The following is a 21,184-nucleotide window of genomic DNA, read 5'->3' as shown; positions in this document are numbered from 1 at the left end:
TGATTTCTTTACTGAAGGATTCTTAAACAGACAAACATAAAATCAAGCATTCACACACACACAGTACAGAACTAAGGAAGCAGAGGTGATTGATAGCTAATGGAGGGGTCAGTTATGGGGTGATACTACCTGTCCACACATGCAGAGGCCCATGAAGAAGGGATTGTGGCCCAAACCCAAAGGTTTGGGGTTGGGCTGCCAGTTGGCATCAGGGGCAGAGGCACACAGTCTGAAGCCATGTGCTCTGACGGATCTAGACATTGGAAAGCAATGCAGACCGGTGGGAGGCCTTGGGGGCTGGTCTCAGGTGAGAACAATAGATCTTCTAGACCAATAAGGAGTCCATGGAGGTGTGGTACAAGGCAGAGTGTAACTCAGGAGTGACCAGTGGTGTCCCAGAGGGGCAGAGTCAGGCTTTAACAATAGCTATAATGGGATTAAGCCAGGTGCTGGATAGGTGGCTGGGAGTGTCCATTGTGGAACAACAGAGTGGCCTGGCGTTTCCCTGGTGCCAGACAAAGGAGGGGAAGATCCTTAATGTTTGACAGGAGGAAGCTGAATGGAGACAGGATTATTCCAGAGGTATTTCCTGACATACAAGTGAAGCAGAAACTGGGGCTAGCTGAATGGATTTTACGTCCATTGATGATCCTGCCAAGGCAGTTGAATAGGTTCCCAGATATAGACAAAGGATGGGAGGTGGGTCCCTGATTAGTGTCAGGAAGGATCACTAATAATTTGAATGCTGGATTGGTTTATCTCAGTATCCTGAGGGATGGCGCAAGGAAGGACAAGTACTGAGACAAAGAATTCACACAAATAGACATGGGATGACCAACAAAAGGGCTGGGTGAGGGACTGGAGTCAGGAGGGCTATTCGCCAGGTGGTCTCTGAGTAGCCTTTAGAAATGTAGGTACTACACCTGGTGGAACCGCCATTGTCATTCAACAATCATATCTCTGCTGGGTGGAGGGGGGGGGAGAGACTGGAGGTTTGCCCTCAGGGCTGTCTTGTTGCCACCTGAATGTGGAGACCCTTTTTCAGAGCTGTGTGTTTCAGGACCAGGAGTGTCTTCCTTGGCCTGAGTTTTGTGGGTCTCTGAGTCAGGTTAGAAGTGGGGTGCCCCTGCTATTGGGGCTACCTGAGATGCAAGCAGCTCTTCTGGCAATAAAGTATTCCAACCCTTTTATCATTCTGGTTGCCCTTTTCTGCACTTTTTCCAATGCTATATTTTTTTTTGAGGTGTGGTGACCAGAACTGTACACAGTATTCCAAATGAGGTCACACCATTGATTTATACAGGGGCATTATGATACTGGCTGATTTGTTTTCAATACCCTTCCTAATAATCCCCAGCATAGCATTGGCCTTTTTTATTGCAGTCACACACTGTCTCGACATTTTCAGTGAGTTATCTACTACGACTCCAAGATCTCTCTCTTGATCAGTCTCTGCCAGTTCAGACCCCATCAATGTGTATTTATATTTAGGATTTTTGGCTCCAATGTGCATCACTTTGCACTTGGCCACATTGAACCCCATTTGCCACGTTGACACCCACTCGCCCATCCTTGACAGATCCCCCTGGAGTGCCTCACAATCTTCCCTGGTTTTCACCACCCTGAACAATTTTGTGTCATCCGCAAATTTTGCCACTTCACTGCTTACTCCCAACTCCAAATCACTAGTAAACAAATTAAAAAGCATCAGACCAAGTACTGATCCCTGGGGTACCCCGCTTGTTACCACCCTCCACTGAGAAAATTGCCCATTTATACTCACTCTCTGTTTCATATTAATTAGCCAGTTTTTTATCCACAAGAGGACTTGTCCTTTTATCCCGTGACTGTTGAGCTTACTCAGGAGCCTTTGATGAGGAACTTTATCAAAAGCTTTCTGGAAGTCAAGGTAAACAACATCTATTGGGTCCTCCCCCTTGTCCACGTGTTCGTTCACCCCCTCAAAGAACACTAACAGGTTAGCGAGACAAGATCTTCCCTTACAGAACCCAGGCTGCTGAGTGTGCCTCAGTAGTTTCTGCTCATCAGTGTGCTTCCCCTTCTCCTTTGCAGGTATCAGCTTCCCTTTCCCTGAACTACAGTTAAATACTTGTTTGAAGTAAGCTTTTCTAAAGGCAGGAAAACCCTGGTGAAGTCACAGACTGTGGCAAGGAAAGGGAAGCTTTGCAGTAGCTAAAAATAAAAGCGCACCCCCTCCAAATAATGGCTGTTGCATCTGTTGAGTGTTTGGGCTCCAAGGCAGTCTAGGGAGGCCGGGTCACCCAGAGGTCTCTCCTCTCCCAGTAGAAAATAAACACCAGAGAAGCAGCGGAGCGGCCACAGCTTCTCGTCCCAGCCCACTGGAAGGACTCTGCCAAAGCGGCTGCAGCTGGACACGTGTGTTCTCACCGGTGACGCAAACTCCTATTTTTATACACCCAACTAATACACCAGCAGTCACTCGGTGCATATGGGAACCATTAACATCCAGGATTGTGGAGGAGAGAACTGCCTTGCTATTTGTCCAGCTGACTCTGTAAACTTCACGTGCACTGAAAGAACAGAACCCTGTTTTTGTGCCTCAGGGAGACTTGGAAAATCTTAACGATTTCCTTGGTTCAGTTGCACGAATGCATGTAGAGATTCTCCAAGAAGTGAGGAAAGAAAGGCCATTTCTTTGTCTGGAAATCCAGAGGTTCATTGTTTTTCTCCATGAAGTACTTTTGCATAAATGGGGTCTCTGGTGTGGTGATAACTTGGAAGTGATTTGTAAACTGTGCAGAAAATCCCATGCTAATGCTGGATAATGGTTTGCTGTGTTTGAACCCCCTGAATGATCTTTTTTAAAACAAGATTTTTGTTTCTCAGAATATAGGACAAGTCTGGGACAGGATTGGGACTGCTTGTGTTGCATTCTTGATGTCCTTTTAGATTGTTCATCCTTTTCTAAATTCTGATGTGCTAGAATTAGAGCACCAGTTGGATAATTTTAATCAATGATTGCCAGGGAAATTCCTGGAGATGAAGGAAAGTGCTGCAGCAACATCGCAAGTGCCAGTCTTTGTTTAAGGGAAGATCCTGCAGAGGTGTGTGTGTGTGGGGGGGGTCTGGTGCTCACAGAGAGCCCACCCTCCAAAGCAGCCGTCTCCTCCAGGGGGAACTGATCTCTGTTGCCTGAAGATAAACTGTAATCCCTGGAGATCTCCAGCTGTCACCTGGAGGGTGGCAACCCTAATTTTTAACCCAGTAATTTAACAGAGTGATCTGCAGTAGGTCTCTGATTGTTTCTGTGCTGTCATCTCAAGCATCATCACATCCAAGTTTGTAGATTGTTTTCTCTGCTTTCTAACCGGGGGGGGGGGGGTGACATGACTCCATGCCAGGAGTTGGAGTGTCCGAGAAACGTGAACAAAGAAATACGCTTGAGAGTCTCCGTCTTCTTGTCAAAGGTGTATGTAGGAACTCAACTAGTTTTTTTCCTGGAAAGTGAAATCCACCTTAAGCTCTACAAAGTCCTCTCCTGCTTTCTTTCAAGAGTCTGTGTTGCTGCACAGCTTGACATGTACTACAAGGGGATGTAAAATTTATCCTTTCTCTGTGCAGACGAATGCCATTCTGTTGCTGGACACCAACACGCATACCATACGCCAACTGCTGCTGTCCCCAGAGATGTGTGAGGCTCCCAGAAGGACGTCCTGGTGGGGCAGCAAAGAGGAGGTGGGGAGAAAGAGCACCCTCTTGGCCAGGATGCGTGAAAGTGCAGGGGGGGCCTCCACGAGCAGAGCAGCCTGGTGGCTTCCCGTGTAGGCTCAGTGGGTCGCACACAGTCCACTGTCTATCACTGTGTGCCTGTGCAGGGACACACAGCCATATCCTTATGTCCTTATCCTGACGCATGTCCGCACTTCATGCATCTGAAGCAAGCTGTGCTGGCTTTTTTTTTAAAGGTGCTACCAAAAAGGTACTGACCGTCGCATACAAAGCCCTTCATGAAGATAGACTCAGGTGGGCAGGTGTATTGGTCTGAAGCAGTAAAACAGAGTTTGTGTCCAGTGGCACTTTTAAGACAAACAAAGTTTAATCCTGGGGATACGCTTTCGTGTGCAGACACACTTCTGAAGAAGGATGCATGCACATGGACGCTTATCCCCAGAATTAAACTTTGTTGTTCTTAAAGGTGCCCCCGCTGGACCCAAGCTTTGTCCTAAAGCCCTTCGTGGCCTCGGTGCCTCATGTCTACGGGACCCCCCCCCTCCTTCTGTGCACTCCCATGACAGCTTCACTCTTCTGAAGACAGCCTTCGATGGGTTTCCACCCTAAAAATGGGCAAGATCAGCCACTGCCCACACTCGTGCCTTCCTTGTGGGATGGCCTGCCTGAGGAGGTCAGGAGGGCTCCCCTCCGCCTGCCTTTCTACAAACGGTGCAAAACTGGATTATTCAAGAGGGCTTTTCTGCACAGGCAGTACTGCTGCAGTGTAGCGATGTGGCTCAGAGAGAGGCTTGGGGTGGACGGTTGGGGACTGGGGAGTCTCATCAGCTCTCGGAAGCTAAGCAGGGCCGGCCCAGGTGAATACGGGAGGAAGTCCAGGGTGGCTACGCAGAGGCAGGCCATGGCGAACCACCTCTGAATGCCTCTTGCCTTGAGGATCCCTTGAGGGGTCTCACCAGAAGCCAGCTGTGACCTGGGGGCAAAACAACCACCACCACCCCACTCGCACACACAGGCACACCCAGGGGCACACGTTCTGCTGCTGTAAGTAGGCTCCCTCTTCTGTGCGGTTTTTGCTTTCATTTATCGTATCATGTTAATACCCACCCTGTGCTTCGCCTCTGGCTGGTTTTCTGGCTCTCTCCAGGCCAGATGCCCCGCGGCCTGGTCTCCTGGGTGCCCGGCTCTGCCAGGTGTGCTGAACGGGTCTGTGCCGCCTGCCTTGAGTCCCAAAGGGAAAGGCCCCTCCAGAGGAACTCTCTGGCTCCTGGGTGGGAGACGGGAGGCTGGACTAGATGGGCCCCCCCCCTGGTCTGACCCAGCAGGATCCTCCTCGGGTTCTCCCTGTTCAGCAGTCCCCTTGCTTCTTATTTGCCGCCTTCAGACTTAAAGCCTCCTTCTCTGTTGTGGTCATGCCAGACCACACATGCCTACTGGGCTTCAAGCTCAGCAGCAGCACCTGCCCAGAGAAGACAGGCCCCAGCGGCCTCCCGAGCACTCCGTCAGAAGCCCCCCCCCCCCCCCCCGCGCGCCGCGCTTTGGGGGGGGGGGGGGGGGGGGGGGGGGAGAGGGGCGTGTGCCTGCCTCTGCATGCAAAGGGCTTGCTCTCCCTGGCACGTCCACTTCAAAGGGTTTCAGGTACCCAGTGCTCTTTTCTGGTTTGTTTTTTTAAAAACATACCAATGTTCACATGTCGCCCTGGCCTGGATATCCTGGGCTTGCTCAATCTTGCCAGATCTCAGAAGCGAAGCAGGGTCGGCCTTGGCTAGCAGTTGGATGGGAGACCTCCCAGGAATACCAGGGCCATGACGCGGAGGCAGGCCAGGGCAGACCACCTCCGAGTGTCTCTTGCCTGGAGAAGGAGGAGAAGAAGAAGAAGAAGAAGAAGAAGAAGAGATTGGATTTAGACCCCATGGTGGCCCTTCACTACCCGAAGGAGTCTCAGAGCGGCTGACAAACTCCTTTCCCTCCCCCTCCCCACAACAGACACCCCCTGTGAGGTGGGCGGGGCTCAGAGAGCTCTTGAAAGAAACTGCTCTTTTTTCAAGAACAGCTCTGACAGAAACTGGCCCCCCCCCCCCGAGGTTGCCATGAGGCAGCTGTGACTTCCCACCACCACCTTTCCTATATAAAGTTGCACCAATTTCCATCTGTTCCCCCCACCCACCCACCCTGGGACTTGGGAGAGCCCCTAAAAAAGGTGTCTGTACACAATACTGGTGAGTACCACCACCACCACCCAAAAAAGGAGCAGCAGCCCTGCAGGTAACGGAGCTGCAAGAGTTAGGCTGAAGTTAGCATCTCTGATCAACCGACGATCGGACACAGCTTAATTTAAGAACTCATTCTTCATCCACTCTTCGCTTACACAGTCAGGAATCCAGGTTATGTTGGAGAGTGACTAGATACAGGCACTTGTAATCTATGTGTAAGTAAAGAGCATCCTACTGGGGAATGGTGTTATACTCTGTGGCAGAGCCAAACAAGGGTGTATGTCATGTTTCTGATGATGTGACCGGTTCCGCCTGGCGGGGAGCTGCATTACCTAATGGGTTATTTCACTCCAAGAGAACTGTGGCCAGATAAGCAAGATTGTGGGCGGTATTTTCTCCCAGATAGATTTGCTATAAATTTAGGTGTCTGACTATAAGCATCTTTTTTTATATAATGGCCAGGTATTGTCTGTGTGTGTGTGTGTGTGTGTGTGTGTGAAGTCGCTGCCAAATTAGGGTGACTCTGTAGGTTTTCCGAGGCAAGAGAAGTTCAGTGTCGTGGCCCAGGGCTTCCCTGTTGGTCTCCCATCCAAGTCCTGCCCAGGCCTTCTGAGATCTGGTGAGATGGGTCTAGCCTGGGCCATCCAGGTATTTCTAGCCTGGTATTTCTAGCAAGGAACAAAACTATTAAAATATTATAGTATTTTGAGATTGTTAACTTTGCCATTTGTTTTCCTTAGAGCAGTCATAAAATGTGCAAAGAGTTTTCACACAAAAACTGGCTTGTGTTCTACAAAGAAGAAGGGTGAGCAGTGACTCTCCTTTCCCACATCCTACCCTCAGGGCTGAAAAATGCCCTTCTCTTCATATCGTCCTGTGTCCAACACTTGTGGGTTTTTTTACCACTGTTTCCTAGGAGCCACCTAGTTGTTCTCGATGCCCTGGAGGGCCGTGTTCACACCATCTCACTCCCAGTCAGCCTCAAGTCTGTCTTTTTGGTGGCCGAAGACCAGTGGCTCCTGGTGGAAAGCAAGACAAACCAGTAAGATAGACAAAGTCCTACGTGGACCTCTATGGTCAGCATGTAAACATAAATGTTTTTGGCTTGACAGGATTTTCTGTCATAACTGCTCTCTAGAGACACGTTTACTTAGTTCTTTTACATGCATCTCTCTTGATATGATTGTTCGCACACCAATGTAAAGACTTCCACACAATGCTTCCTGGCATGCTTACAACCCACATAAGTCGTGTTTGGTCTTCTTGGGAGGCACCTTGCTTGTTCATTTGGACAAAGATGGGAGCAAGCACAGAGAGAGGCTGGCATTCCCATTTACAGAAGAAGAGATGCTGGTCTCTGCTAATTCCCCCCCCCCCCCCCTTGTGCTGTTCCTGAGTGAACACAGATGGGCTGCAGCGGGAGGAGAAAGCAGGAAAATCCACCTCTGCCAAGTCTGCGGATGGCTGGAGACATGCCTAAGAAAAGTATGGTGCATAGACAAAGCTATGCGTGCCAGTAGTGTTCCCTGACGGGGGGGAAGAACTCATGAGGGAACGGGCCTGGTTCACAGGGGGGCTTTTCCCGAGTGAGATTGCTCGCTGGAGGATGGGAAGCTCATAGAGGGGCTCTTCTCAGCCCAGATCGAAATGACAAATACACTCTGGGAAGAAAAGTGGAGGAGAGACTCCGCTGCTTTATCATTTTTAACCACACTCCTTTGTGTACAAAAGGAAAAGTAAATTGGGTTAATGAGGACTTAATCCTGTGGTAAGTGATCTTCACTACACATCCTGAATGTCTACAAATGTTAACCTTGAAAATATCTAAGTTCTCCTTTCTTCTGGGCACAAATACGACAAATGTTAACCTTGAAAATAAGTTCTCCTTTCTTCTGGGCACAAATATCCTATATATATAATTCTCTTACGTACTGGCCATTTCCAGCTCTTCCATTGGCTGTGCAGTACACTCCATCAGCCATTGGCTCATCAACCGCCACTCAAGAGTACTTGTGTGCCATTGGCTGCGTGTTGAGTCTGCTTCTCTCCCCCACCCACTGCCAGCCTGGACACTCTTCCCCCACAAAATGGCTGTCTCTCCTGACGAAGACACTTCTCCTTGGCTCCTGTGGGACTAACTTTTCCCTCAATGGCTGTTGCTAGGCAACCAAGCTTGGTTTTGTCAGTAAATAGGCAAAGGAATGAAGCCCTTTCCAGGCCTTTGTGGGGTACTCATTGTGGCCAGTCCTGACTAGGGTTGCCAGATCCAGCGTGGGGAATGCTATTCTGTGGTGGAGTCTAAGGAAGCCAGGGTTTGGGGAGGGGAGAGGCCTCAGCTGAATGGAATGCCATAGAGCCCACCCTCCAAAGCAGTCATTTTCTTCAGGGGGGAGAGATCTGTTGTCTGGAGTTCAGTTGTGATACCTGGTGATCGTTAGGCCTGGTGATACCCCCCCTCAAAATGACAGCTGCAATGTGTGGAGCCACCATATCATCCATCTGTCTCACCTGATTCCTTGTGTACAGATGTTACTTGGTGTGGTCCCAATGAAGCTGATGGGTAGTAAATTTAAAATGGAAAAAAGAAAATACTTCTTTACGCAATAAGGGACTAAAATATGGAATTTTACTTCAGAGGATGTAGTGATGGCCACAGGCATAGACAGCTTTAAAAGGAGATTAGACAGATTCATGGAGAAGAAGTCTATCAGTGGCTACTAGGTCTGAACCTCCACGTTCAGAGGTAGTAAACTCCTGAATCCCAGAGCCAGGAGGCAACATCAGGGGAAGTCCTCAGCCTCTGTGCCCTGTTGCTGGCCCTCGAGAGGAACTGGTTTGCCACTGTGTGAGACAGGAGACTGGACGAGATGGACCCTCACTGGTCTTAATATCAGGGGAAGGCCTCGGCCTCTCTACCCTGTTATTGGCCCTCCAGAGGAGCAGTTTGGCCACTGTGTGAGCCTGGATGCTGGATGAGATGGACCCCTAGTCTGATCCAGCAGGGCTCTTCTTATGTTCATAATATCAAGGGAAGGCCTCAGCCTCTCTGCCCTGTTATTGGCCCTCCAGAGGAGCAGGTTGGCTACTGTGTGAGACAGGATGCTGGACGAGATGGACCACTGGTCTGATCCAGTAGGATTTTTCTTATGTTTTTATGATTTGGAATGGAGCTGCAGACAGCGGCATTCATTAGATACCTGTAGATGATTATGGGAAGGAGATTGTAGCATTTATCCGTTTAACACCATCTGTGAGCAATTTCCTCATAATTTGCAGAAAGTATCTTTTGACGAAGCCTGTGCCCATGGCCTCTGAAGAGAGTCACATTTGCCAGTTACATGCCGTGAGTGAGGAGCCAGTGGAGGCTGGATTTGGAGTAACCACAGGTATGGAGGTTAGATTGCCTTGCTCTTTGTCTCTCCAGGTTTCCACATGCTCAGATGTGCCTTGCACAATTGCTGTCGGTTATTATAACTGTGAAAAAAGGATACTTGAAAAACATCTCTGACAGTCTTCCATTGTGGGTCAGAGGATACAGTTTTGGGCCTGGACTTGGGAGGTACGAGTCCCTGGTCCATTGTGACTCCAGCTTGGAGAAACGATTTTTTTTTTCTAGTTCTTAGTGATTAGCGAAAGGACACTCCCCTAGTTCTTAGTGATTAGCGAAAGGACACGTGACTAAAAAGAACATCAGAGACCAACTCAAGGTGTTGATTTTGTCCTATAAAGCCCTACATGGCTTGGGGCCGAGATATCTGAAGGACCCGTCTTCTCCCACATGTCCCTGCCTGGGGATTACGCTCACTGGGAGAGACACCGCCTGACTGCCCCGCAAATCAAAGACCTTCGGTTTGGTGGGTACACATGAGAGAGGGAGGGGGGGCCTTTTCAGTGGCAGACCCACAACTGAGGAACAGCCCCCCCAGGGAGGTGAGGGCCCGGCCTTCTGGTTGCCAGTCTTCAGGAGGCAGTTGAAGATGGTTTTAATTAGGGTTATATTTGACTGATTTAGTTTTTATTTATTGGCAGTCCTAACTGGAGTTTTTAAATTGTGAGCTATTTGGGGTTTTTATAATTGTTGTTTTCTGTGTATTGTTTTTTATTTTTATTTTTAATAATCATTTTATTTCTATTATAAAGTGCCTTGAGTTCTGTAAGGGAGAAAGGTGGTTCATAGATGTTTTAAATAAATTAATGAAATAAGTAAAGACCTTGGTATCGTCTCCTGAAATCTTCCAAATACCCCGAGTAGGAGTATTCAAATGGCAGGAGAGGCCGTCTGTGGTCACCTGGGAACAAAGTCTGAGCCCAGCCGGGGGCACCTTTGAGACCAGCAAAGTCTCATTCGAGGGGTGAGCTTTCGTGGGCACGGCCACTGCCTCAGACACCGTGAAATGGGAGTTACCAGTCCCTACACATAGGCAGAGGGTGGGGAGCAAATGAGGATACAACATAATGAGGATGTTTTGACAGATGCAAGCTACAAACAGGAACAACAAGCTTAGATTACCATTTGTTTGGGTTTAATTTGCGGGGGGGGAAACATAGTGAAGGAAATAAATACGTCCAAATTGGAGACTGATGAGCAGATGTATCCTAAACTGTGGAATACTGAGAGTAATTAACTGAGGCCCTGCCATTACGCCTCAGTAAGCCTCAGCAGGAGAGCTAATTTCCAAATGTTTGATACAAATTTGCAGAGACCTCTTTTTTCCTTTTCTTCTCCTCCCCTCCTGCCAGCAGCACCATACATTTCCCACTGAGCCAGGCGGTGCTGCAGCTGCACGGGAGGCTGGTGTTCCTGCTTGGTTCGTGCGGAGAAGCGGAGGGGGGGGGGAGGATTCTTACTTTAACATGCCAAGGTGCATGTGGGTGAAGGGGAGCGACATCTCGCCCCCTGCCCCGCTTTGCTTCTTCACGGTCCACTTCCCGAGGGCCTTTTCTCCCAGCCTAACTTTGATTCCAGGAGTTGGCATGATGGAAGACAAGTGCTTGAGGTGCTGGGGCTATGCCGGGGAAGGCTCAGTGTCAGAATCCTGGTTAAATCAGTTCTCTTTGAAGAAAGTTTAGTTTATTGAGATGTTGAAGGATACCGTACTGAACATGAGCTTTGTTAGGACTGAGGGTGAAAGCGCGAGGATTGCAGATATATTGTGTTCAAGCAAAGGCACCAAAGATCAGGACCCAATCAGCCCATGGCATTTGCCCGCCAGAAACAAAGGTCAACTACCCCCCCACACACACACACACACTAAGCACGTACCCTTCTACAGAAACAAGGCAAAGCCTTTAGGAAAACGAAAGCATTTGGTCTTCACACCCCTCTCCCCCCTCCTCCTTCCTCTATGGCAGGCGAACCATAAAATGCATCCTGAGCCTGGCACTCAGCTCCCTTCACCCACACTCCTTTTTTCATGCCTGAGAAAGTGAGAATGAGCCTGGGTGTTTATAGTGACTAGAACTGGGAGAGCCCGGGTTCAGAGTTCTGCTCAGCCCCATGAAGCTTGCTAGAGGACCTTGGGCCAGTCACACTTTCCTAGCCTAACCTACCTTGCAGGATTGTTGTTGAGAGGTCCCCGAGCCCCTTGGAGGAAGAGCAAGATTATTTGTTCACCTGTATCCCACCTTTCTCCCCTCTGGAGACCCAAAGCAGCTTCCTCGGTTCTCCCCTCCTCCATTTCATCTGCAAAACAGCCCTGTGAGGCGGGTCAGGCTGAGAGGATGTGACTGGCCCCAGGTCCGGCTTCCATGAAGGCAGAGGGGGGATTCGAACCTGGGCCTCCTGGATCCTGCCCCAACACTCTAGGCGCCACACCTCACTGGCTCTCCAGGATGAAACATGGTAAGGAGAAAACCACCAGCCTCGTGGCATGTGAAAGAGATACAGATGTGCATGAATCAGCCCAGAAGCCCTGGCAGAGCTAGGCTGGCCCTTGGGTGGGTGGGTGGGGGGCATTGGCATCAGAAATATTTTATACAAATTTTCTTTCATTGTTGTAGACCTCGGAACCTATTTTCCAAACTCTATTCCGTACTTTCTTCAGATACCCAGAGAGTCGGACATCAACACATGTTTTTAACATAATTTAGAGAGCAACCCTAAGGAGTTCTATGCAGGAATAAATCCAATTTTATTCCATGGGGCTTACTTCCAGGAATTTAGGAATACATCTTTAATAATTGGCAGAAGGGAGAGGGAGTTAGTTATTCTATTTTGTATGCTTTAAACTATGATGCTTTTAATTGTGATGTGCAAGCAGCCTTGGGCTCTGAGGAATGGTGAGAGAGGGAGAGATTGGCATTCATAAATATAAATAAGTATGTAACAAACTCACTTCATGAGCTATAACTTTGAAAGTCATGGTTATTCTGGTGTTCTTACCAGATGTGTTCATAAAATTGTTTGCCATGGCATTTGCCTTTGCTTTGGTAACATATTTTATTTATACCCCGCCTTCCTCCCCAGTGGGGGGGACTCAAAGCAGCTCACGTCCTTCTCCTCTCCTCCCTTTTATCCTCACAACAACCCTGTGAGGTAGGTGAGGCTGAGAGCGTGCGACTGGCCTAAGCTTCCATGGTAGAGGGAGGATTGGAACCTGGGTTTCCCAGGCCCAGCACTCTAACCGCTACACCACCCTGGTTCTCAGAATGTAAGAACTTGAAATAGCCAATATAGAAACATATCCTGTATGTCTGCTGCAAGAAAGTCACCCAAATGCACTCATGAGAGCCTGAACTGGGATGTGGAAATGGTGCCTGGGAGGCTCCGCTTGCTTCTTCGTGCCAGCAGCCAGAGGACCAGAGGACGACTTAATCTCAACTTTTCAAGGTTTTGATCGATCCCAAAGGAACTGCTCCTGTGTTTTGCACAGTATGACCTAGCAGCTCCTGAACTAGAAAAGCCCTTATCAACCTGCCTGCCTAGTTTTCTACTTTGCTTCTCTGGATTAAATAAATTGACTTTTGTTTGTTCACTTTATGTTTTTCCCAGCTTCGGAAGTGATTGAGCCACAAGCCGTTGCCAGTGACCAGCTGTCTTCAGAGAACCTCAGTGCAGCCATTGGGCAGAATATCAGCTCACCCAACAGAATGCTCTCTGATGAACAGAATTACGCCACTCTTGTGGTTGGCTTTCCAGACCTCACGGTAGGTGCTGCATCCACCATTTTTGTTTCATTTGGCATTCCCTCAATGATAAGACCACCAGAAGAGCCCTGCTGGATCAGATAGGCTCTGCATCATTCTGCCTCAAAGACTGTGTCTGCAAATGACAAGCCCCCCAAAATCATAGAGGAGGGATTGCCAACGTTTCTGCAGGATAAGTGTGATGAGGAAGAGGCACGGGAAACTGGTGCTCACTGGGGAGTTCAGGGTCTCTCGCTCATGATCCTCCCTCCCTGGGATCCAGCCTTGCCCCAGATCCCGTTCCTAAGGCCTCAGGCTTGGGAGGGGGGGTTGTGGGCACCTATTCTGTGCTGTCTGGATCAGGGAGCCGTTCTCGTCTTTGTCTGCTGTTTCTCCGTCCCTTTTAGAACAGGCCCAACCGACTGCACAGGCCTTCTGCACACGTCCAGCCTCTCGCAAGAAGTCCGGAGGCTCCCCATTGCAGAGGCAGCTGCCCCCTGTCCCTCGCTCACCACCCACCTGGCTCGCGTGGTCCGAGGTTGCTAGACAGAGGCAGGCAACGGCAAACTGCCGCTGTTCGTTTCTGGCTTGAAAACCCTGCAGAGTCGCCATAAGCCGGCTGTGCCTTGATGGTGCTTTCCACCACTGTGTTTTGCTTCTCTCCTCCTTTTCCGCAGTCCTCCAACGAGGTCTACAGCTGGAAGAGAGGCTCCACCCTGGGCAAGGGCCAGCCTTTGCCTTCTGACCCGCTTTACTACGGAAGGCCCGGCAAGGGCAGGAGGGCAAAGCGAACCAACTGTGTGACCCTCACAGCTGCCGGCCAGGTGGTCAGAGTTCTGGCTCCAGGGGATGTGCCTCTGAAGGAGCTGTACTCCAAAGGTAACCCAACCACCTCAAGCTCGTCTGGCATCTGGGAAATTCCTGGAGATTTTTTTGGGGGGGGGAGCCATGGGGAGGGCGGGGTTTGGGGGAGGGAGGCACCGCAGCGGGGGCAGGATGCCATAGTGCCCACCCCCCTCCCCCCCAAAAAACCCCCGGCCATTTTCTCCAGGGGAACTGCGGGAGAGCTCCAGGGGCCATCTGGAAGTTGGCAACCCTAGATATAGGGGGGATTATTGAGGTGTTCAGTTTAGGCCACAATCTTATGCATATGAGCTGGAAGAAAGTGGGATTACTTCTGAGTAAACTGGTATCAAATCGGGCTATAAGATTCCTAGCTGAGTGTGGAAGAGATTGGAAGGTTACTGAAAAGCAGCACACGACTCTTTGCCAGACAAAAAAAATGTACAAGTGCAGAATCTTTTCTTCTTCATTTGTAACCTTGGGGTGTTTTCCCCCTCTCCTGCCTTCCTTCCTTTTCTATTTCATTGTTCCTCTAGTGATTTAATTGATTATTTGTAGTGTCTCATGAAATGTTGCTACTTTAGTGGAAGGATGTTTTAATTATTAGTCTAGGTTTTTTTATGATGCTGTTATTTATCGCTTTCTCTAAGCTGCCCGAAGATGATTTGGTAGAAAGCTGCTGTAATTTTTTTAAAAGCAAAATATAAAACATATTGGGTGCGTTCAGACGGGGGCTTTACAACGGAATAGGTGCCGGTTCCAACCGGTGTACTTACCGGCATTCACACGGCGAACATCTGCCTCCTGTCCCTAACCTTTGTAAAGCCCTTTACACCATTGCACTCTGCCACTAGGTCCCCAAGTGGTGGTATCCTGAGTGCAACGGTTGTAAACACTGTACCTCGCCGTCTGATCGCTCTCCACCGTTGCACAGCTACTTCCGTTTGGAAGCCTGAGGCTTCCAATTTTCGCCCGCCATTTTTTTTAAAGGACGGCGATATGCGCTTGGGCGAAGCTTTGCCCTGCCGTTTGTATAAAAAAGAAAAGAAAAGGGCCTTACTGTAGCGTTTCGGAGGCGTCCGGGACCTCAGGGAGGCTACTGTGCCCTTTAAACTTTAAAGGTAAGTCCTTACCTTTAAAGTTTAAATGTAAGACAGGATTTTTTGCACATGCGCGAAGATCGCCATTTTATGAATGGCTGCCTATGCGCATGCGCAAACTAAGTTTAAAAACAAACCGACAACAAGTGTGGACGGGCGTATTGCAATGGGATCCGCAAAATGGAGGTAAGTGTGATCGCGTTTCAGCCGGCATAAACTGCACCGGTTCCAACCGGTACAGTTTATGTCGGCTGAAACGGCGTGTCTGAACGCACCCATTGTGTCGTGTGCATGTTGTGACTCTGTGAGTGCCTCTAGAGTGTGCAGAATGGAGAACCGGCTGCAGAGGGAGGCCGCCTAGGAATTCAGATTTCATTTTTTTAATGAGCAAGTTTTCTGCTCTTACGCTTATGAAGCTCTCCGTGGCAGTGTGGCCGGCCATTTCCAGTGGCTGGCCACTGGGTCCTGCCTACGGTCAGTAGAATTAGTCAGCGGTTACTGTTTGCCGCTAGTGCTTGTATAGAAGGGCTGTCCAGGTGTTTGGTGACTGGCTCAAGCTAAGAAGGGTAATGTCCATCCTACACATTTGTAGGGCTACCAGACCCCCCGCCCCCCCCAGCCACCAGCAGGGAAGGGGGGGTAGGGTTGCCAGATCCAGGTTGGGAAACTCCTGGAAATTTGGGGGTGGAGCTTGGGGAGGCGGACGGGGGACCCCTCAGTGGGCCACAGAGAGTCCACCCTCCAGAGCATCCATTTTCTCCAGGGGGGAACTGATCTCTGTAGTCTGGAGATGAGCTGTAACTTGGGGGGGGGGATCCTCGGGTCCCACTTCGAAGCTGGTATCTCTACATAAGAGAGGGACAAGTTGATAATTTCCCCTAGAGGGTCCCGAATGCTCTCTCTGCAGACTTTCCCCAGCCAAGAAGGGCCTGGGTCAAGGAGGCCGGGGGTAGGCCTCACCGCTGCCAAGATCCTCCCTCCTGGGAGAGCCAGTCGAAGTGGTCCAATATTGGACCTGAAGGTGGACAAGGGGCTTCCAGTTCCTTTACTGTCTCAATTGTGATTGGGAGGTCCTGGTGGATCATTACGATCTTATCTGTGAAATAACTCGCAAATGCCTCGAAGCCAATAGCCAATTCCCTACTATTTGGTCTGCCCTGTGGCAGAGTCATAATTGACTAAACAGTTGAGCCGGGCGCGAGCTCACAGACTCAGTGGAGGCCGCACAGAAGTCCTTCTTTGCTGCCTTCTCTGCCATCTCATTTCATAAGATGTTCGTGACACTTCGTCATGAGCACACCACCACCTTCGCTCTAGCTGTCTTAGCTCTCGCTTAATCCTCTGCAGCTCCACGGTGTCGTGGTTAAGTGCGTGGGCTCTGGAAGAACCGGGTTTGATTCCCCACTCCTCCTCCACTTGCACCTGCTGGATGACCTTGGCCAAGAGCAGTTTCTTTCAAGAGCTCTCTCAACCCCACCTACCACTCGGGGTGTCTGTTGTGGGGAGGGGGAAAGGAGTTTGTAAGCCGCTCTGAGACACCTTTGGGTAGTGAAGGGCAAGGGGTATAAATCCAGTCTCTTCTCTTCTCCTCTTCTGCTATGGTGTGAGGGCAGAGAGGGCGCTGGGGTTGATCTTGTCAATGGCTTCAGAGAGCCGGTTCTCCCAGTCCTCCACCAGCTCATCTAATGAGCTGCCAAGGGGCATCGGATCCAGTAGGCTCTGTGGGCGAACGTGAATGTGCTTGCCGCCTAAACAGGACAGGCGTGGTATGCTCAGCCAGACCTCCAAGGCAAAGTGGTCGAACCCTTGGAACTACCTCTGTAGTCATCAGATCCACACGTATCCCCATCCCCCAAATCAAATCCAGCGCGTGGCCCTCTTGATGCATGGGAGTTGATTCAAACTGGGAGAGTCCCGGTGCCTCCATGGATGACACCAGGCCCCTGGCCTGAAAAGACGCTGCATCACCAGCATGGACATTGAAGTCACCCAGGACTAAAAGCCTTGGGGGGCTCCAGGACCCAGCCCGATACAGCATCTCACAGGTCGGACAGGGTATCTGCCGGTGCGCTGGGCAGTCGGTACACCAGCCAGATAGCCAAACTCTCCTCGACATCACACGCTAAGCCCACACATTCAGTGATGGAGATGGTTGGGGTGGGGAGCAGCCGGAAGGAGCAAAATTCATGGATGAGCAATGCCACACCTCCCCCCCCCCCGCCCATATGTCTGAGTCTGGTGAAAGACTAAGAACCCAAGTGAGAGGGGCAAGCTGGTTTAAGGTGACAGTTTCACCTTCCCTCACCCAGGTCTCAGTCACACAAGCCAGGTCAATCAATCAATCAATCGACCTTTATTGGCATAACCACAAGCCAGGTCTACCTGTGGCTCCGCGAGATAACCACGGAGTGTATCAGTCTTGTTATGGATAGACCTGGCATTCAAAAACACCAGGTGTTGGAGAAGCGTAATTTTTCCTAGCCCCACAACCCACATCTCTCAGGGTGGGACGTAGGTGGGAAGAGGTCTGAGCATTCCCATGTCTGATTTTTTTCATTCCAATTAGAGGAACAGCACCTGTGCCCCCCCCCGCCCCATAATCACTGGTATTCCCTTCCATGGCCCCCCTTCATCGGTGTTGTCCACCCAATTTTACACTCACCAACAGCCAGCAAAACTATGCCTACACAATGCAAGACCCAAAAACCCACCTCAGATCCACTTCTAGCCAGTACCCCACTCACCACCCTCTTCCTCGCTAGTTAGCCCACCCTGTTACAGCGCTAACAATTGGATTAACAAAATTTGTAGCAGACTATGAGCTTTCGTGAGTCACTGCTCACTTCTTCAGATAGGAGGAGGAGGAGGAGGAGGAGGAGGAGAGAGCTGGGAGGAAAGAGTTAATGTTTCTCCTTCTCTGCCTTGATCAGGGAATCCTGAAGGCTGCATTTGCAAAAGAAGAAAAGGGTGTAAAATGGGTGTGTGTGTGTTGTAGTGACCTCTGAGTTCACAGGCATTGACTTGATGTGTTCGTAAAACACGTGTGGCTGAAGGAGAGTCTCTGCTGTGTTCTGTGTAGAGGGCATATGGCATACGTCAAAGGCACATCTATGACTGCTGACTGTGCAAAGAGGTTCCATTGGTCTCTCTCAGTTCATTGTTTTGGTGTGGTGGATCCCCACTAGATATTGGGAGAGCACCAAGGGAGGCCGGACACTTATCCATTCTCCATTCTGGGGTGTGTTAAAACGCAGTTAGCTGCCCCGAAGGAAAACCGGTTTGCGGGTGCACACACAAACTTCTTTTTAGCACTCAGCCTCCCAAAGCTCATTGTTGTGAAATGCTCTTCAAATGGGCTTTCACCTGAGAGTTCCTGAGATGACAAATTTAGATGACGGCAAGGAGGCCTCATTAGCTTTTATTCATATTCTTTGTTGACAGCAGTAGCATCTATAGCATCCAGATTTCTCTTCCTTTCTTTGCTTGCAGTTGCCTCTTCCTGCACGCCTCGGGCAGTCATCAGCACGGCCTTTCAGGGAGTTTTCTCCTGATATGAGGCTTGAAGAAGGTTACTGTGAGACACACAGATGAGATAGGGTTCCTTGAACAAATTCCCTGCTAACCAATGTTCCTTTCTGCAGGAGTCACTCCTCCTCAGACTGCTGGGTATCTGGAGATAACGGACCTTATAGCCAAGAAACTCAAATACATACCTGTTCCCAGGTAACTGAATTTTGTCTTCTCGGTTTTGGAAGCTACATTATGTATCATGATACGACTGTTCCTTTTAGAACTGGAACATTTTTAAAAATTTGTGTTTGTATTACGGAAGTCCGTTCAATATTTTGTAACATTTCCACTTCCCTCTCTGGGCTGCTTTTGGTATTGTTTACCAAGGAGACTATATACCCCGCCCTTCACTACCTGAAGGTGTCTCAGAGCGGCTCACAAACTCCTCTCCCTTCCCCTCCCCACGGGTGGGGCTGAGAGAGCTCTTGACAGAAACGGCTCTTTTTCAAGAACAGCCCTTATCAGAACTATGGCTTGCCCAAGGTCATCCAGCCAGGTGCAGGTGGAGGAGGAGTGGGGAATCAAACCCGGTTCTCCCAGATTAGAGTCTGCGCACTTCACCACCGCACCAAACTGGCTGCTGTACCAGAAGCATCCCCAACTGCCTCTGACTTGGGATCAGTTCTCCCTGTGAATATTGCATTCTGAGAGTATTCTGGAGGAGACCTAGTAGAGCTGCCAAGCCCCACTGATTGGCTGGCCAGTGGGGGGGGGGAGGACAGCAATATGGCGATGTCATCACATCTCCAGGGACACAGGGGTGCTCTGCTATTTGGGCAAAAACTCTGTGATAAAAACCTCTTCTACCATAGAGCTTTTGCCATGATGCAATCACATGCCTTCCAGTGCCATCACTAGCCATGCCAGCCTAGCCCCCCCCCCCGTGTAAGTCCCCCCAACTCCCTGCCGATTGCCGAGGGCGACCTGGCAGCCCTAAGCCCCGGTCTTCTCCAAGCAAACGATTGTATCGTGGTGAAGAGCTGTTCTGATTGGTTGCCATGAGCTTGGGGAAGATTCAGTGGCACTACTGAGCAGGTGCAAAACTGGGCACAAAGACAGAAGAACACAAAACTCCCCTGCCCTGGGTGCCACGGAGCCTCCTGGCCTGGAGCACACGCTGGGCAGTGAGTGGCAGAGGGGCCAGACAGAGCCCATCCAAGGCTTCCCTTGCGAGCGTGTTGCAGCCTTCAGAGCAGGCAAAGCTCTTAGCAGAAGGCCTTGGTGGACTGTATTCCCTCTCCTTGTTCCTTGATTAGCAGTGCTGAGGATCCAGTCTGCAGGCGAACTCGTATGTGCAGAAACGCCCTTTCTATTATCACAACTTTAATTTGAACCAAGTACCTTTAAAATCTCTGCTTAACCAAACACGTGAGAACTGACTTCTCTGCCGCACGGCCAGACCTGTTCTGTGGAGGATCCGTGTATCTCTTAGAGAGAGAAATTGGGGGGGGGGGGGCAAAATCGGTTGTCCGCAACCTCTCCACCCCTCAAGCCCAAACATGACGCCCACCTTGGCACTGTTCACCCAGCTAGAGACTCCTTTGTGACATGGAAACACAGTATTGTTCATCCAGGGATTCAACTGTTGGCACTAAAGTTCATTTAGGTGAACTAATAGCGTGGATCAAGAAGGGTGAAGAAGTCATTCCACACCTAAACCCACTGCTGTCTCTAGGAGAGATCAGAATATGTTCTGGTTGAACCTTTTTCAAAGTCCAGCATTGTTTCAGATTCTCCAGGTAACCTCCTCCCTTCTTTTGGTTTTCAGATCAGCATCCCTGACGCCCTATACTTCATGGCTGTCCATGATTTCTGACACTGACGTCCTCTTGGCAAAGCTTGGCAATTCTGGTGTCGTTACGGTAGACATGGGGGGCAATGTCAGGCTCTGGGAAACCAGCTTCGAAAGCCTTAGGAGATCCCTTCAGGAATGGAGAAACATGATTGGACAAGAGGATGGCAGGCCAGTGCAGGTAAGATGCAGACCACTTTGGTGTCGTGGTTAAGTGTGCGGACTCTAATCTGGGAGAACCGGGTTTGATTCCCCACTCCTCCACTTGCACCAGCTGATGTGACCTTGGGTCAGTCACAAGCTCTGGCACAGCTGTCCTTGAAAAAGAGCAGTTCCTGTCAGAGCTCTCTCGGCCCCACCCACCTCACAGGGTGTCTGTTGTGGGGAGGGGGAGGGAAAGGAGTTTGTAAGCCGCTCTGAGACTCCAAGTGAAGAGCCATGGGGTATAAATCCAATCTCTTCTTCTTCCTCTCTTCTTCATATGAGGGACTTCCAGGCTTGTGCTTAGAAAGGCCTGGCTCGGGCCTGGGATGCAGCCTGTAAATCCTGTCCATCACATTGCTCATACCCCACCTTTCCTTCCTGAATGGGGGGATCCCATTTCTTTCCCAGAGCAACCCTGTAAGATAGGTCAGTCCCAGTCCAGCGCTGCCACACTGGCCGTCAGGATTACATGGAGCCGGTCGTCAGAACCTTCTTCAAAAGGAGCTCCAGCAGTTGATTTTGGATTGGTCATAAGAACATAAGAGAAGCCAGTGTTGGATCAGGCCAATGGCCCATCCAGTCCAATACTCTGTCACACAGTGGCCAAAAATACCAGGTGCCACCAG

At 50.0% G+C, this 21,184-nt stretch overlaps 1 protein-coding gene across 1 annotated transcript in view; it reads left to right on the top strand.

The window, feature by feature from the left end:
* VWA8 (von Willebrand factor A domain containing 8) overlaps window positions 1-21,184 on the top strand; it is a gene marked incomplete at its 3' end in the record, with an annotated part of 127,269 nt that overhangs the window by 89,876 nt on the left and 16,209 nt on the right. The window contains exons 29-36 of the mRNA XM_015422395.1: window positions 3,604-3,717; window positions 6,665-6,729; window positions 6,841-6,966; window positions 9,201-9,310; window positions 12,916-13,070; window positions 13,727-13,928; window positions 18,634-18,715; window positions 20,331-20,535. Of these exons, the coding sequence (XP_015277881.1) occupies window positions 3,604-3,717; window positions 6,665-6,729; window positions 6,841-6,966; window positions 9,201-9,310; window positions 12,916-13,070; window positions 13,727-13,928; window positions 18,634-18,715; window positions 20,331-20,535 (1,059 nt within the window). The remainder of the gene's footprint in view (window positions 1-3,603; window positions 3,718-6,664; window positions 6,730-6,840; window positions 6,967-9,200; window positions 9,311-12,915; window positions 13,071-13,726; window positions 13,929-18,633; window positions 18,716-20,330; window positions 20,536-21,184) is intronic.

The sequence above is a fragment of the Gekko japonicus genome, unplaced genomic scaffold (assembly GCF_001447785.1).
Source record: "Gekko japonicus isolate JY-2015 unplaced genomic scaffold, Gekko_japonicus_V1.1 scaffold1072, whole genome shotgun sequence".
Lineage (NCBI taxonomy): Eukaryota > Metazoa > Chordata > Lepidosauria > Squamata > Gekkonidae > Gekko > Gekko japonicus.
This window is presented reverse-complemented; position numbering and strand designations above follow the sequence as displayed.